The 11,987-nt window shown below is 39.2% G+C and overlaps 1 protein-coding gene across 1 annotated transcript; it reads left to right on the top strand.

The window, feature by feature from the left end:
* Positions 1–310: 310 nt before the first annotated feature.
* Positions 311–10,933, top strand: GJA3 (gap junction protein alpha 3). Its single transcript, XM_067562729.1, has 2 exons — positions 311–485; positions 9,381–10,933. Exon 2 carries the CDS (start codon positions 9,398–9,400, stop codon positions 10,931–10,933), a length of 1,536 nt encoding a protein of 511 aa, XP_067418830.1. The 5' UTR covers positions 311–485; positions 9,381–9,397.
* Positions 10,934–11,987: the final 1,054 nt, after the last annotated feature.

Genomic DNA, 11,987 nt, shown 5'->3' with positions numbered 1-11,987 from the left:
CTCATCAGTCCCCAAAACAGTTATGTGGATTCTCCAAAAGGAGAAAGCGAGAGGGCTGGTTTGTGGCGGGGAGATTCCCGTTCAGAACGGCCCTGATCTTTGAAGGACGATGACTCCCCGGCGTTATGACCGCTGGAAAAGCGTCAAACCAAGCCCCTCGGTCACTCGCCTGCTTTCCGCAGCCCCCAGGGCCGAGCTTTGGGAAGGAGCAGGGGCGTGGCGTTCGCCCAGACGGCTGCTAACCCGGTGGGTTCAGCCACGCATGGTCACACAGCGGCGATGGCTGAAGAGGAGAAGCTGGCTTCGGGGGGCTTCAAACCTTAAGTGGGATCCAACTTTTCAGCGCACAGCTTGCAGGGGGAGTTGGTTTCACAGCCTGGCTTCCTTTTAGGCATTGCCCACTCGAGAGCAGCTTTGCCTCCCATGTGGCGAGACGGAGCTTTGGTGAGCGACCGGGCTGGGCTGGCCGGGGCCAGAGTTGTTTGGTAAGCGGGCAGAGCAGCTGCGCGGGGCTCGGGGGGAAGAGCTAGAGGGAGGGCCGGCTGCCCGCTCAGCCTATAGGCGAGGGTGTCTGAAATGCAGCTCGCTCGCACTAGGGCATGGGCAGCCGCGTGTTGCACGCCATAGTTAACAACTTGTGGCATCCCCAGGCAGGTACGATTTGGTGTGCCCACCCCTTTCCCGGCCGCCGCAGGGTAGCCAGTGGCTGGCCGGCCTGAGAGCAGCGTGCTGCGGCTGGGCTGTGCAGAATGTTGGCGGAACCATGTGTTTGCGTTTCCTAGCCCGTCCCGCCACCACAGCCTAGACGTGGTCGATTAGAAAGTAACGGGGCTGGGCATGGGGCCTGGCGACGTTAGCGGGAACTAACTTTATCCCCCAGCAGAGAATGGCAGCCAGCAGCAGATTTCCTCCTTGAGTTTTGTCCTTTTTTTTTTTTTTTTTTTTTTACTAGTCTGATGAAAGTTTTTCCTTTCGGGATTTTTCAAAATGAGCCATGACTCTCTGGATTCTTCTGCACAGTTTAAGTTTTAACTACTTGCCAGTAATGCTACTACCGCAAAGCGTAAGTAAAATTGGCCTGCCTGCGTCTGGGTGGTAACAACAACATGCTTACTAGGTTTAGGCAGGGTGCTGCTTTTTGCACATTCAGCCTAAGGGGAGAAACACAACACGATTTTCTTGGACTATAATCACACATTGATTTCTGGGTTGTTGGTTTGGGGTTTTTTTTACTGGGGTTTTTGGTTTTCCGGAGGAGGATGTGTTTTTTTAAAAGTGTTGATACAAATACGCTGCCTATAATTTGTTAGTTATATTTCCTAACATTCCAATATAGGATTAGGTGTCTGTGCCAGTAATAGTGCTACTTATTTACATTATATGTGGTATAGATAGCTGTGTGTGTGTGCATATGTATATAGTAACAGTGTGTTTGTGTTTCATTGAAGATGTGATTAGATCGAGATTTACTCTTGAATATAAACAAACTCTAATAAATCTATCCATCCTATACATCTCTGCATGAATATGGAAGGACAGTTCAGAGAGCTGGCACAGAGAGATGCCAGTGCAGATGTGCACCAGAATGGTGTGGCAATTGTCTTTATTTCTTTACAATGCAGTGCCAGTCAGAGTCTGCCAATCATATTATGAAGGGGCAAGGATAAGTAAATTATGGAAAAAAAAACATAAAAAGAGAAAGGAAGGGAAACTATGTATTTTTAAAACATTGCTCTGTTCAGAATAAGCATCAGTTGACCTGGCACTAATTGCCCTGGCTCAGCAGTTTGCTTTCTGCTGAGATAAGCACCTAATGAGGGTAGTACCCAGAAATCTATAATGCCAAGGGAGTCATAAAAAGCATGTTGCTATAATGAAATGGTAAGTTAAGCATTCTTTGGACATTGTTAGAACAACGTTACATACATAAAATACTAAGTCATGTTTAGTTTTATGTAGAGGTACCGCATAGTTGGTATTATCTCCTGAATGTTATCTGTTTAGTCTTTTATCCCCCTCTCTTCTTTTTATTTATCAGAGCTATTGCCAAAGTACAGTTGGAAGAACGTATCTATTTTGTTTTGAAAAGTTTAGCATTAAGATACATTTTAGTTCCTTTTAATTGTGTAGTGGTGGAAAATTCGTCAGCCAACTAAGTATCTCTTTTAGCTTCTTAAAAAGTGCAATAATATGTAATAAACAAATGTATCTCAACTGTCTTCGGCTTTTCTTCTTTCAGTTATGTTGTAATGTTACCATGAAGTGTATAAATGTTTTTTTTCCCTATGCTGAAATACTATTATTTGAGAAAAACTATAGGGTGAGCATCCTTAAGCGTGTTGAGTAAGAGCAAAAGATTGAAATGAACTTTTATACATACCAAGCCATTTGCTTACACTGACAGAAATATTTGGTGTAACAGTTACGAAAAGCTCAATTGATCAAAATCCCAAAATATAAAATACTTGAAACACTAATAATCTTTTGAATCCCCAGAAAGATTAGTGATTAGGCAACAGCTTGCTAATGTAAGAATTAAATAGTAGGAGGTTTTCTTTAGGCAGTACCCTGTCTCCCAGAAGAAATCATAAGATTGAAATGTTACCTGAAATCTTGACAGCATGGATGGCATTATAATAAATTGTAATTGAGAGGAACAAGCATTGAACTAAATATTCAGAAAAGGTAAATTCTGCAGTAGCTATTTTAGAATAAAAGGCATATATAAATATTTTTTTCTGGTAAAAATAAGTCTGAAAGGGTTTGGAACATGGTCAGTCAAAAAAACTCCAAACCCATTAGTTCTTTAACTTCTCTCTAAAATTGTATCAATCATGGTCACTGTAAACTTTGAATCCCCCGTCCCACAGACATTATATATTCCTCCTGGGGACTCTATGCAACCCATTAATTACAAGGGGTTTTGCCCTTTTAAGTCAGAACTCGAAGGGTCTGTCCAGCCTTCGTAACTTTCTGGATTATGGGGTTTTTAGATCTATGAGACTAGTACGATACGGGCATTTGACAGATGCATCTCATTCATGCTTCAGCCACTCTGAAAGTAGATTTAGTTTAATTTAATCTCCAAAGAGTTTCTGTAGTGCCCTGCTCACTGACCATTGTTCTACATATTTAACATATAATACTTTGCCACTGAAATGCTCTTTGTTTACAAGTAGCAATCTAAAATGGCAATAAAATATTTTCTGGGTTTTTTTTCTCCTGGGTGTGGTGAACAGTACAGATCTGTTCTATGATTAAACAAAGCGGTGTAGCAGATGCAGGTTAATGGGCTCCCTTCCTGAGGTCCTTCTGCCTTTCTTTTATTCAGGGAAAATTCTCACTGCAGTCAATGCAAGTTTTGCCTAACTAAGGACATCAGGAGTAGGCTCAGAACTAATAAAAATGTAAGTTAATAAGAAGGTCAGCTGTTGTCACACTTTGATTTTTTACAAAGCTTTACAAATATAATAGACCCAAACGTAGTATTTCTTCTGTACCACTGTTAGCATGAAGGACTGAATACTAAAACCTTAACATTTTAAATGAGTTTGCAAGTTGAATTTAAAGGGAAACATCTCTGTAATGAAATATTCTATTTACAAATCCCCTCCAAGAAAGGAAGACAACTTGGTTCAAAAACATTTGTTCTTTGTGTACAATTATATCCATTTCTGAAAATTGTATTGACTTTTTCAGTTTAACTTGAAGACATCTGATCATAAATATAATAAAGATGACAGGAAAAATCCTTGATTTCCAGTTGTTTTGTGACACATTGGAAACTTTGTGTAATGTCACATCTGTGAACCACTTCTACTAAATTTAAAAAGCGACATTCAACCAGTGGTTAAAACTACAATGGATAGTGACTGAGATGTCTGGTAATTTAAATAAAAATGAGATGTTAACATTTTCATTTTTCAAAGTTCTTTTCTCATCTAAATGCCATTTTCTCTCAAACATTTATAGAGAAATCAGTGTAACAATTTAAAACAAATAGGAGATAAAATATCAAAAAGATATAATTAGGAATAATAGAATGAAAGGAAATTTAGACTTTATTTCAAGAAAATTCCTGACAGTGACATCTATTAGGTTTCAAAAGTAGTCTGCCACATGATGTGGTGGAAGCCTACTCTCTTATACATTTAAAATGAGATTTAACAAAGTAATTACACACACACATTCTCTCTCTTTTGTGACAATCTTGCACTGTCAGAGAATAATGGCTTTACAGTTGTTTAATGTTTCTAATTCCTAAGACCCTTATAATCAATTTTAAAGATGTTTCCATTGAAACTGATGGGGAATTTTGCTCAATAATGGATGTAGCAATATAAGCCTTGACTAATATATTTAATTAACTAAATGGTTCAGGTGATATAACATAGGGATACAATTTTGAGATTCTACAATTTATATATGCACACAATTATACATAAAATCATTAGTCATACTTCTTCACACAGTATATGTGATGTACTCTGTCATGACATCTTCAAAAAGTCAGGCTAGAAGTGATAACTGTCAGTGAGTTATCTTTTCTCTTCTAAAGAATAAAGCTAAATGTGATAAGAGATCAATCATCATAATTATAAGGCTCTGCTTGAATCGTGGGATGATCTTCAGATAATTGTGGCTGAGTTGCAGATAAAACATGGAAAATCACAGAAAAGTAATAATGGACCTTTATTAATAGCAGTAATTTAGAAATGCCAGAGTAGACCTATTTGTTTAAGAAAAATTTGCTGGAACGATATAAACATTCAAGTATTATGTTACTGCTAATTTTTTTGATAACCAGACATTTTGCTGCAACTATATTACATTCATTTTTTTAAAAAGTGACTGGTACAATATAACATTCGGAAGACTAAAAGTCTTAACACAACTGCCGTAGAAACTGAGTTCAATGTCTTTAGCCGTTTACATTTTACAGGCATTGAATATTAGTGCAGTACTAATTGCATACTCAAAATTTATGCAAAATTGTGGACTGTGCAAAGTAAGTTAATTAACATCAAAATTGTGGTGGAAGCTTAATATTGCAGGATCTGCACGAATGCAAATTAAATAGGGCCTTATATAGATATAATTTTTTTCTCTATTTCTCACTCTCTCTCTTTGCACACACACACACATGATCTCATACCATCTTGTAGTACTGCAACTCATTTCTCGGTTAGCTATGGTGCTTGGATATGTAGGGATGGAATTTTCTGAATATTTTTACACCGTTATGGCCAAGATCTGCACCCCTTATTCATGCAATTGCTTCCATTAAACTAAATATATAATACCATGCCACTGATTTTTAAAAAAATTCCTCACTGATTTTTCAGAAGAACTCCATATTTCTTCAATGGCATGTTATGGCCCAAAGGAATTAAGATGAGGCCTCTGCAGTTATTGTTTCACCAGTATTTTACAGGCATGTCATCTGACTCTGCTCAGAGCAAGTCGAGATGATTGGTGGCAAAGATGACTGTCTCCCATCTACACTGGCTCTACCACCATTGCTATCACTAGCAAAGCTACACAGACAAAGCTAGCACATTGATGGGCGATTTCAGGTCTGATTTTCAGGGGTGACGAGTGCTCCAATTCAATTGGAGATGCCAATGCTCAGCACCTTTGGAAATCAGGCTCCTGGTATATTTTTATTTCTGTAATATGTACATTATGGAGGCACTGGTTGCAGCTCCATAGTTAAGACTGAATTGGGTTTTTACACTTAAAGCAAGTATACAGCTGCTTTGTTTTGTTTAAATAATATGCTGTATCCATCCCACACTTATAGCAATTTTTCTTTGAGTACCGAATACATTTTCTGATAATATAAAAGGAAATCCATTAATTTGTTTATGAGTTAGAACTGATTTTTAAAGATGTCCTTTACGAAATTAAGCATTTTGTCAGACCATATTTTGTTCCCAATAATCTCAGTCCAGGTATTGTTTATTTTTTTAAAAGTCTTTAATAGCACAGATGTAATGGAAAAATATAGGAAATAAATTGTTTAGGATTATTGGCAATTTCCCCCTGTATTCTGCATAAATGAAAGTTTCTTTTTCACCAGAGACTGACTAATAAAATTTTCCTTCAGAAAAACTCACCAAAAATGCCTGCTTTCAAAATGGCCATCGTCTCCTCTTGTTCTGAATAGGATAGAGGCCATAGATTGCCCTTAGCAAAGATGGCCATCACTCCCATTCACCATGTCCTCGCAGTTCTCTCTTCTGTTTCCTGACAGCATAGGGAGCATTAACTTTCATTAGGGTAGGTTGGTGTCACTTTTACTGGAGTCAATGGAAGGCAGTGGCCATCTTTACTAAAGATAGCCTGTGGCCTCAGTCTCATCGAGAACAATGAGTGATTGGAAACCATTTTGAAAGAGGGTAATTCCAAGTGAGTTTCTGTAAAAGAGCAGATTTAATGAACCAGCCTCTCCTGATGGAGAACGGTAGTGATAAAATGATCCTTCGTCCTAAATACTTCTCTTCCAAAACTACCTATTTTATTAGGTCTATGCAATAGAAAGAGCAGGGAGGGGGGATCTTGGGTATGTGCACAGAGGAATGTGAAATACAGGAGGAAGGAGTTAACCTGATTAAAAGTTGATAGTACATATCTTCAAATCACTAGAAATATCAAACTCATTTTACTATTCGTGTACAACCATTTTAATAATTAAAAAACCCTCTCAGACAAAATACATGAAAATGGAGCTCTGATTGAGAGTACATTAATTTAGGGCAAAAAATTACAAGGTTAATTATCTCCCCAAAAATTAATATGCCCCTTAATTTAAAAAATTCTCCCCAACAAGTATTATAAACCCACAAAATTCAAAGTTAATATTAAATTTAGATGAAATATAAACCTGTTAAATTACAGAAATGTACATTTAAGATACTCAGACAACCTTAGCTCTGCCTTGTAATGATACCTTGAGAGAAAACAGTATTTTAAAAAAAAATCGAATGTGTCTTTAAAAAAATCAGTTTAATTTAATCTGGGTGCACAAGCACTAGTTATTGCATTGTGTCACTATTACTAATCATGCTGTATTAGAAAAGAAGCTTGATAAACTAAAAGGGTTAGTGTTTTAATAAGATGTACAATAGCTAATTTTTTTAGAAGACCTAATTTTGCAGTGATAAAAGAAGGAAAAATTGCTAGCACTCTAAAGTTTTCTTAAACTGTAAAATAATAACTGCATATTGTTACTAATGTGTATGAAATAATAATATTCTGAAAAACCAAGTGCTTAGTTTCTTTGTAATAAAATAGATATGTAATTCCAATTACGATTATATCTAAAATTGAACATATTTTAACTGAATATCTGAAAGATATACTACAACATATAATATAGTACAATTCAAAAACACGGTTTTTGAGGGAAGGAAAGGGGAATGAAATATTTGAATTTCTGAAATATCAAAACTAATGATCTGAATAGAACCAGAAATAGAATGTAACTTAACTAACATGTATTCATTTGCACTGCTGCATTCCTTAGAGAAAATAAAGTGGTGCATTTTACATATGGTTTCAATGCATTCAAGAAAATTAGTTCTTGCAATGAAACCAGATGTTACTGTTTAGATAATTGTGTACAGAAGCTGTGAGACATGTTACATTTTGTCATGAAGATTGTTACGCATATTTTGAAAAACTATAGCTTTGCAAAACATTGGCTGCTACAGCTACAACTCCATGTAAACAAAATACCAAAAATAATGCACTTTACACTTGTCAGTAAATAGCATAGCATTTGATTGTGGTAACCACTTTGCTAGTTGAGAAGTGAACAACACACATATATAGTATGTATGTAGTTTCTTCTTTGTGCTAAGGAGTGAAGATTTAAGAGTATTTTCTTTTTAGATAACCTAATTCTACTACATTAAAACTTTAATGTAGAATTTTAATATCAGCATCTTGAGAATTTAAAAACCAAACAGGGCTGGATATCCAAGCTAATCTGACAGAATACTGATGTTCTTGTGTGCGTAAATCACTTTACCAGGATTCCAGCTGATGGATAGGGGGCAGAGAGATGCAATATAATACAGATATTTCTGAAAGGAGTGCAAAAAGCAGTGAATAAGGCTTTTTCAGATGGGTGTTGACATGTAAAACACAAAACATGGTCTGAAGTATCAAAGTTTATTAGGCTAGTGAGCTGCAGTACCTGCATGCATCCTAGGTAGAAGCAAAACAAAAACAATAGCTTCCGTTTTCAAAGTGACTAATGATTATGGGTGCTTCCATATTTGATGCCCAATTTGAGACAAGGGGACTGATTCTGAAAGAGTGATCAGTACCTGCCCTCTGAAAATCAGGCCTCTTTGAAGTGTCTAAAGTGGGCACACAAAAACAGACTCTCAAAATCACTAGACACTTTTGAAAAATCAGACCAACCATTTTTCTCACTAAGAATAAGGCCATAAGGAATTTCTCTGCTAAATGATAACTTTATACAGCAAAAGCCTAGGTCCCAACCAGATGTCGTTTGGCAAAATAGCCTTATTGAAGCACCAATTCCCAGACTAAGCCATTTGACAGGATACTGGGGAAAGTATTTATACTATTCATCTAATGGTTTCTAATATTTCATTCCACCTATTTGAAGTTTGTTTTTTTTATCAAGTGTTCCTTTCTGATTAAAAATAACCAAACAGAACTATTACTTGATTTTCAAGAGAACATGCTTATTTTCAGTGTATGCATTTACATTAATAATTAAAGAATTAGATTGTAAGATCTTTGGAGCAGGGACAATCTCTTTGTTCTATGTTTATATAGTACCTAGCACAACAGGATCCTAGTCCATAACCAGAACTATATTATTACTATTAATAATAACCTAATAGTGTCAGCCAAACCTTGTATCACTTAGCAGTTTTATCTCACTAACAACAATATTAAGATTAAATTAAGCTTTTCTAAAAATAGGCAAGAACAATTAGATGCATGGTCAGCATATCTGAAATGGGGGCAGTAAAGAAACCAGTAGGCTAGTACTCTGATATTTAAGTGCTTCTATTAGAGATTATGGGTCTGAGTCTCTACCATCTACCGCCTTGTGGTTGACAATTACACCTACAAATTAGGTGTAAGACACTAGCAAATCAGAATTCTCTATGCACTGGCACTAATGGTCACATTTTACACAGGTCTATGTAATTCTAAACACACACATACACATGCAATATTCTGTAATAGAAAATATACACCCCAATTTAGATAGATATTTTAATATGTCAACTGACATGAAACAAAATAGTCAAGTGTTTATCTTGGGATTTATATTATTATCTACTTCTCTATTTTCTTTTAATAACACTGTTATAATGTTCTTATTGTAGGTTAGAGATCTGAAACAATGGGTGACTGGAGCTTTCTGGGGAGACTATTAGAGAATGCACAAGAGCACTCCACAGTTATTGGCAAAGTTTGGCTGACGGTACTATTTATCTTCAGGATCCTGGTGCTGGGGGCTGCTGCTGAGGAGGTCTGGGGAGATGAACAATCGGACTTTACATGCAACACGCAGCAGCCTGGTTGTGAAAATGTCTGCTATGACCAAGCCTTCCCCATTTCCCACATCCGCTTCTGGGTGCTGCAGATCATCTTTATCTCTACTCCAACCCTCATCTACCTGGGTCATGTGCTGCATATTGTGCGTATGGAGGAGAAGAAGAAAGAGGAAGAGCTAAAAAGGAAGGGAAGGAGCAGGGACAGCAACCATCAGGGGGGAGCAGCAGGTAGTGGTGGCAATGGAGGGGGTAATAGCAGTAGCAGCACCAATAAGGAGCCACCCCCAAAGAAGGAGAAGCCACCAATCCGTGACGAGCGGGGTAAAATCCGCATCGGGGGTGCTTTACTTCGCACCTACGTCTTCAACATCATTTTCAAAACTCTGTTTGAGGTGGGCTTCATCGTGGGCCAGTATTTCCTCTATGGCTTTGAGCTGAAGCCACTCTACCGTTGCAGCCGCTGGCCTTGCCCAAACACTGTGGACTGCTTCATTTCACGGCCCACTGAGAAGACCATTTTCATCATATTCATGCTGGTGGTGGCATGTGTCTCGCTGCTGCTCAACATGCTTGAGATGTACCACCTGGGATGGAAGAAGCTCAAGCAGGGTATGACCAACCAGTACAGCCCTGATCCACTCCCCACTGCCATTGCACCAGCTACCATTGCAAGGGACTCCAAACCTGTTAGTTTGCCACTGCCATCCCTGGCAGCATTCCCTGCTGTCCCACCTGCTCTGCCGGATACCCATGCCATCACTCCACTGCTCTCATCACGGACTGTGCAGCCTTGCTATGTGGAGGCCACTTCTAGGGCACAACCAGCCTCCACTACAATGTCACTGACTGGCTATCCCGGGACTCCTCCATTCTCTGAGGAGCGACGCAATACTGCCACTCCCACTCCAGTATCAACTCCAATCTCAGCTCCAACCCCCATCCCAACACCTGTGCAAGCCATCACCTCCTACTTCAATGGTAGCAGCCAGGCGTTAGCTGCCAACCAGAACTGGGCCAACCTGGCCTTCGAGCAGCAGAGAAAGCCACCAGCCTCCAGCTCAGCTGCCTCCTCTAGCCCCAGCAGCATCCAACAACAATATCCAAAGCAAGAGGAGGCCATTGAGCAGCCGCTGCCATCACCACCTCTTTGGCCACCTGTAGCAGCAGTCAGTAGCAGCAGCACCAGCACCAGCCTGAGTGGGGGAAGCAGCAGCAAGTGGGAGGCAGAAGGTGAAGAGGAGGCCACAGACGAGCAGCCAGCGTCATCTGCCTGCACCACGGTAGAGATGCATGAGCCGCCACTGCTCATAGACACACGGTGCTTAAGCAGGGCTAGTAAGTCAAGCAGCAGTAGAGCCAGGTCAGATGACTTAGCTGTGTAGCAGGGTCCCCAGTTCTGGGAGAAGCAGATGATGACAGCAGAGTGCAATGGGGAGCTGCACTGGGGTGAGGCCGTGCCCCAGCACAGGGGATGAGGGAGACGGGTGCCAAACTTTGAAGCTTGCTGTTCTTGCACTCCGTGAGTTGTAGTGGGGATAAATATCTACATTTTCTAGTAGGTTGGGATGGCCAAAGTGCAGCCCATGGACCAAGGGACCAATCCCCCATCATTGATATCAGTGGCAGAAATCCCAATGGCAGCCATACGGGGGGCTTGCACAGATAACAGGTGGTGGTGGTGGCAGCTGGCCATGTGCCTTCATGTGGAAGCTCTTCCAAGAACAGTGTTAACTTAACATTCACTTTCACTTCCACTCTGTTTTACATAAGCGCTTTATGAGCAGAGGCCTTGATTTCTTTCCTACTCCTGAAACCCCATGCAGATCTATGTCACCACCACCTTGAAAATGAGGATGGCATATTGCCTGCTGGTACCTGTCATTTCCGTGGACCAACCTGCCATATTACACACCACGGTTACTGCAATCTCTTCCATTTAATACAAATTAGGGCAGCCTTTGCACTCATGGCAAATTGCCAATGTGACCCAGTTGATTGGGCAAAGTTTGGGTAACCCCTGTAGTAGATTTTATCATTCTGAGCTTCATCTTTGTAATATTATTATAATTTTTTACTCTTGACCCATAAGGAAATGTCCAGTTTGACTTTCTATCCAATGTTTACCAACCGTGATCACACAGTGTTTTTAAACCTGTGTATTCCTTTGAATATATTTGGTTATATTTTGAGATGACTTCTGAAATTGCTTAAAGGAGGACAGAAAACTAAACCATACACCTCATAAAAGTATTACACAGAACAATTTTAATCTAGAAAAAAAGGTTTATGGTTTCAGTACATTGTGACCCCTTATGTTGCTTGTGAACAAAATAATAGGTTGAAGTAGGATTCTGCATTTTAGACTATTAGATACTTGCTTATCTCAGTTTAAGGTAGTTGGAAAAATGCTTTATAGAAGTAAAACTAAAGTGCATA

This window comes from Emydura macquarii, unplaced genomic scaffold, assembly GCF_026122565.2.
Source record: "Emydura macquarii macquarii isolate MOO-44397 ecotype Brisbane River unplaced genomic scaffold, CSIRO-AGI_Emac_v2 contig_2473, whole genome shotgun sequence".
NCBI lineage: Eukaryota > Metazoa > Chordata > Testudines > Chelidae > Emydura > Emydura macquarii.
Note: the sequence above shows the minus strand (reverse complement) of the source record. Positions and strands in the feature narration are given on the sequence as shown.

Excerpts from the sequence above, each read along its gene's own strand:
- GJA3 (XM_067562729.1), top strand. The coding sequence starts at position 9,398 with ATGGGTGACTGGAGCTTTCTGGGGAGACTATTAGAGAATGCACAAGAG.